The sequence below is a fragment of the Nansenia antarctica genome, assembly GCF_963989245.1.
Source record: "Nansenia antarctica genome assembly, chromosome: 5".
Taxonomy (NCBI): Eukaryota; Metazoa; Chordata; class Actinopteri; order Argentiniformes; family Microstomatidae; genus Nansenia; species Nansenia antarctica.
In genome coordinates, this window is record NC_137690.1 from 66,178,082 (window position 1) to 66,183,210 (window position 5,129).

A 5,129-nucleotide genomic window follows, 5' to 3' on the forward strand; every position below is an offset into this window, starting at 1 on the left:
TCAGGCCTCATTCTCTCCTTCCGCTTCATTCTGAACCTCGTCCTCCATTATGGGCACTATCAGGTTATCCTTTGACATCAGGTTGTACTTCATCACAAATCGCGTGAACCGATGACACAGGAACGTCTCGTTCTGGAGAAAGCAAGGGAATTAATTTAGCTTTTATCCATATAAAAAAAAAAGTAGGTCAACGAAACATTTTAACAACAATGATAGTGAACGTATGTAGTCACTGGCAAATCTCAGTGATGGTATATAGAGAGAGAGAGGGTAGATGGTGGAGAGATGGCAGACACGGTTTACCTCGTAATGGTCGAAGATCTGGCGATGGTGGAAGTAGGCGTGGGAGAATATCCTATAGATCCGCCGACAAACAGAACCCAACTTCGCTACAGATGATTCTTTAATACTCACCCTGCAAAAGGAACCAGCCATTTACTGAGAAAATGTCACCATTCACATACTGGAACAGCATTCTGTTTACAGCAACCATCAAATGGAGGTAAACATATCAGTCAATACAGTATGAGAGGTTGAGTATTAGTGAACTAGACGGTGAACAAGTACAGTCAATCAAAACGGATGTCAGAGTGAAGGATGTAAGTGTTCAACGTTAGTGGAAGCATACACACAACTCCTCACCTGCTGGGGAAATACTTGTTGCTGTTGAGGAGGCAGGCAGCGCCGTCCAGAGTGTGTCTGGTGTAGTCGATGGCTGGACACTGTAGGAAACAACATACATTTGAATATCAGTCTGAAATAATGAGTATAACACAGTTAGAAATGTATAACTGGCACATGAATGTTTGGGGGCTAAAGGACCAGGGAAAGGTTGTAAGGACTGAACCACTGATCTGCCTCTAATAAGCAGCCGATATCGGTAGAGAGTGGAACATACCTCTTTGGGGGTCTTGTGGGCAGCACAGAGGAAGATCCACTGCTCTGTTGCAGTCATCTGGGTGCATGTGTCTGGGTGGCATTCTCCCTATGGCGGAGCATTATGTTAGACTTGCAAATTAATTACCACTCAGACAAAAATGGGGCTATCTTCCAAGCGGCCAATCATTTAAGTTAGTGTATACCTGTAATTTCACTGCAAGTCCATTCAGCTCTAAACAGAACTGTCTGAAACAGACAACAAGAGACAACAGTTTGGGCGTTAAAATTGGCTTTCATCGTGAGAAAGAGAGGTCACAGAAGGGTGAACGACATTCCCTATATAGCAAAAACATCGTCACTGGTATTCCTTCTAATGAGTCAAAGACCACAATGAGATTTGACTTTCCCAGTACCAGTGCACATTATGTGTTTTTTGGGAAGTGTTTAATGTCAACCACTACCTGAGGTGTTCATACTTCCAGACCCCTTCGTCCTGACCTTCAGGGGGCTCCAGGATCTTGTCGATGTTTGAGCAGTCTGTCCGGATGTTCTGCTGGATGTACTGAGAAGAACAAGAGCTACATAGGCAGACATACACAAAATACCACAATAGCATTGGAATTCAACGTCAGAAACTTCCGTGGCAGAATGAAAACTTGTGCTAACTGTAGAGCTATTAAGCAAAAAACTAAGGGATAGTTTAACATTTCATTTTTTCTATTTACCCAGAGTATTTACCGCATCGATACCATGTTTATGTCTGCGTGCAGTTTGAAGGTAGTTACGGAGCCATTGCTAAATGCATAATGAATGGAAGTCTTCAGGAACAACTAGCTAGCTCCTCTCAAAAGCAGGAAAATGGACCTTCTAACCACACCCAAGCTTGGTGGTTGGCTCTGCAAAAACCTTCAAACTGCATGCAGACACATAAAACTAATGTTGATCTCAATGTGATTTACTGAGAAACAAACAGACCACCTTTTGATCCCACTGGTATGTCCGTTATATATATGCCATTTAGCTGACGCTTTTATCCAAAGTGACTTACATGGCAGTGAGTGCATTCATCTTTTAGTATATATGGTCCCAGCGGGAATCGAACCTACAATCTAGTGTCATGCTCTACCAACTGAGCCACAGAGGACTCAGTTCTTCAGGTCCTATCTTGATACTTGTTTGTATGTCTCAGTTAATCACAGTGGGAGCCTAACAGTGTTGCAGACATTACTAATATTCAAGTGAATTTGATTAATCTCTGTTTTTGCCATTTCTTCCAGTGGCAGTGTGTGTCATTGCTTTATTCTGTGCCAGTGCAATGGCAGTGTTGGCAGCGTGGCAGCTAAAGAAGAGAGGTGTTAAGAGCAGGTAATGCTTTCTCAGAAAGCAAAGCATTACCTTGATTGTAAAACCAAGTGATTGTAATCACCACTTTTGATGTTGTTACAATTATGTTAGGATGTACAGTGATGACTATGAGATGACTTTACCAGTTGATCTCTATTTCCTATCCAGAGAAACCTCAAAGCTGGGTGACCCTGAAGTCTCAGCACCGACTCCAAAAAAGACGCCACTAATGGAAATGTAAGGCACTCACTCATCCTGTAGCAGATGGCTGGTTATGAGTCATGATCTCTCATTCTTTCTGACAAGTATACTGTATGTCAATTCTTTCAGTGTCATACCAAGCTCCAGTGATTTGATTTGATTTTTTATTTTACAGTTTGTAATTAAACTGAACTTACAGAGCTGACAGGGCCTATAAAAAGAAGAGTTGAAAATAGATAACTAAGTGTAATTATTTTTTCCAGGCAAAGCACCCCAGGCACAGCAGGCAGACAAAGGAAGCTTCCAAAGTGAGTCTGTCCTCATTCTGTCATTAACAGATTACTGCTTTATCTGCTATCGAAGGATTGTTTATTCACAAAAAGTAGTATAGATAAAACTATTACGTATATTTTTTTCATGTCACTGGTATACTCATCCATTCAAACCATACTTTTATACATACTTTTACTACCTACTACACTTTAAAGTGTGTCTCATAATCACTTTCTCTCTCACCCATCCTTCCTGTCAATCTCTTTCTACTGTGCCTATCCTGATAAAGCAGAAATGCCCTACAAACATATTTAGAAAAAAAAAAGATAATCAGTTAAATGTTGTAAAATGAACATAGAGTCAGTGGGCAATCTTAAGAACCCTACTGCTGTTACACTGTTAAAGATAGATTTATTGATTGTAACTCAATTATAACATTTCTTTCAGTGTCAAACCTAGCTCCAGTGATAAAAGACCAGATGACCCGTCCATTAAAAGGTGAGATCAAATCATTGATATTAGAATATAAATGTGAAGTTAGAGGTCTTCAGAGGCTTTATTCATGTTTTGGGTTAACATTAGACTATCCTTGTAGTTTATATTAGACGATTTCTTGTAGAGAAAACGTAATAAAGTGTATGAATGCTATGTGATTTTCCACAACATTTGCTGCAGTGTGACCAATAACACAATGGAATTTGATATTCTTCAAAGTATTTTAATGCCTCCAGTTGTTGCTGGAAATTGCACATTTCCACAAACAATCTAACACACAAATATGAACATTATTTTGTTTCTGTTTTTGGTCTCTCAGACAACTTCAATGGTAGAAGAGCTGAATAACGGATGGCAGAGTCACACAGACTGATCCATAGTCGCAATTGCCCAAGTGTTTTCAGAGCTGATCTTGAATTATATTTGGTTGTTCTTGTGTTTCTTTGTACATTATAATTGTGCTTGCAAAGCAACACACAACTGTTATTCTGCAGTTATTCTGCAATACTTTATTGTATTATTCTTTTTCCCACTTGCTCCTACTTCCACACCTTTTAAGGTCCAAGACTCTTTTAAAGGAACACCAACCTGCATTCGTAACATGCACTATAGTCCAAATTAAGAAAAAAAATATTCATCTACCGATTACGCTTGATTGATAATCACTTAAATGTGATCAAATTAACACATTCAATACGCATTTAAAGAAAAAAGTTTTATAGATTAGTGAGAGAAAGAATAAAAACAAAACGTGTTGCTCATGACAGGCTACAAATATGTAACAAATGTCCTTTATGTTCTTATTCCTGTTGTAAAGCACTTTGAGCTGCATTTCTTGTATGAAAGGTGCTATATAAAGCTTTACTTACTTACTTACTTACTTACTATAGCTCTAATGGAACAGGAGATGTTTGCTCAAAGTTCAGAATATCAGTTGTTACTATGTAAATGTATGTATGTGCCTTGTTCTATCCTGTTCTCTTTTTTTCTTTTTCTTATTTCCTTTATGCACGTCCTGCATTGTGAATGTATGGCTTTGTTGTTATTGTAGCCTATATTATGATTTTGCTCTTACTGCTTAGATTGATCCAAAAGAAACCAAAAACGTAACATTAAAAAAGGGGAGATGACCACTAGAGGTCGCTGTAATGTCATTTCGGAGAGAGGTGTATGTGGAGAATCTTTTGAAGGATTCCCAGCGCACAGTCAATAGAGCGCTCAGCCCACGATGTTGCATAGTACATTTCTTACGGCATTCATATAGAGGCAGGGTTCGAGTTATAAGCTGAACTCTGTGGGGGTCTCCAAAATAACAGTGCGAAATGTTCTCATGCACGCGCGAATCATGCCCACACAGCGATGGGACTTCAAGTTTTAATTAGCTATAGGCAGTAGCGGATTAAGGTGGTCAGTGGCCCTAGGCTACTCCTTTGTGTGAGGACCCCCCGCCCCCATACACAAGCCTCCCCCCTCCCCAAAATATACAACTCACGAGCACCCTGCACACACACACCACTCATAATGCTTTACCATAAAACACTTAAACACTTTAATAATACAATAACACAACAGTGTTAATAATGCAAAGAATAAAAAAAAGGTTCAGTGCATTCAGTTCTGTCTCTATTGCTCTCCTCTCCCGTTGTCTCTCTGTTACTGTCCTGTTGTCTGTCTCTCTGTTGCTGTCCTGTTGTCTGTCTCTCTGTTGCTGTCCTGTTGTCCGTCTCTGTTGCTCCCCTCAGCTCTAAATGAAAGAAATGAATTAGCTAATTAGTTGGCATGTAAACATATAGTTAGGGTTGGGTACAGTTTGGGTTTTATTCGATACCGGTGACAAATCGATACTTTAAAAACGGTACCGGTACAGAAACATCATCCTCATCCTCAAATCCCAACATATCCTGACGCTACAGCTGCAGGCTACTCATTTCACCACA

At 39.7% G+C, this 5,129-nt stretch overlaps 1 protein-coding gene across 1 annotated transcript; it reads right to left on the reverse strand.

The window, feature by feature from the left end:
- Positions 1-1,631, reverse strand: LOC308158266 (MOB-like protein phocein; the record flags this gene model as incomplete). The annotated part of the gene is made up of 7 exons (XM_080531860.1): positions 1-132; positions 304-415; positions 643-722; positions 899-985; positions 1,083-1,125; positions 1,341-1,457; positions 1,618-1,631. The coding sequence occupies 7 exons, from the start codon at positions 1,629-1,631 to the stop codon at positions 1-3; spliced, it is 585 nt and encodes a 194-aa protein (XP_080387986.1).
- Between the last annotated feature and the right edge of the window lie 3,498 nt (positions 1,632-5,129).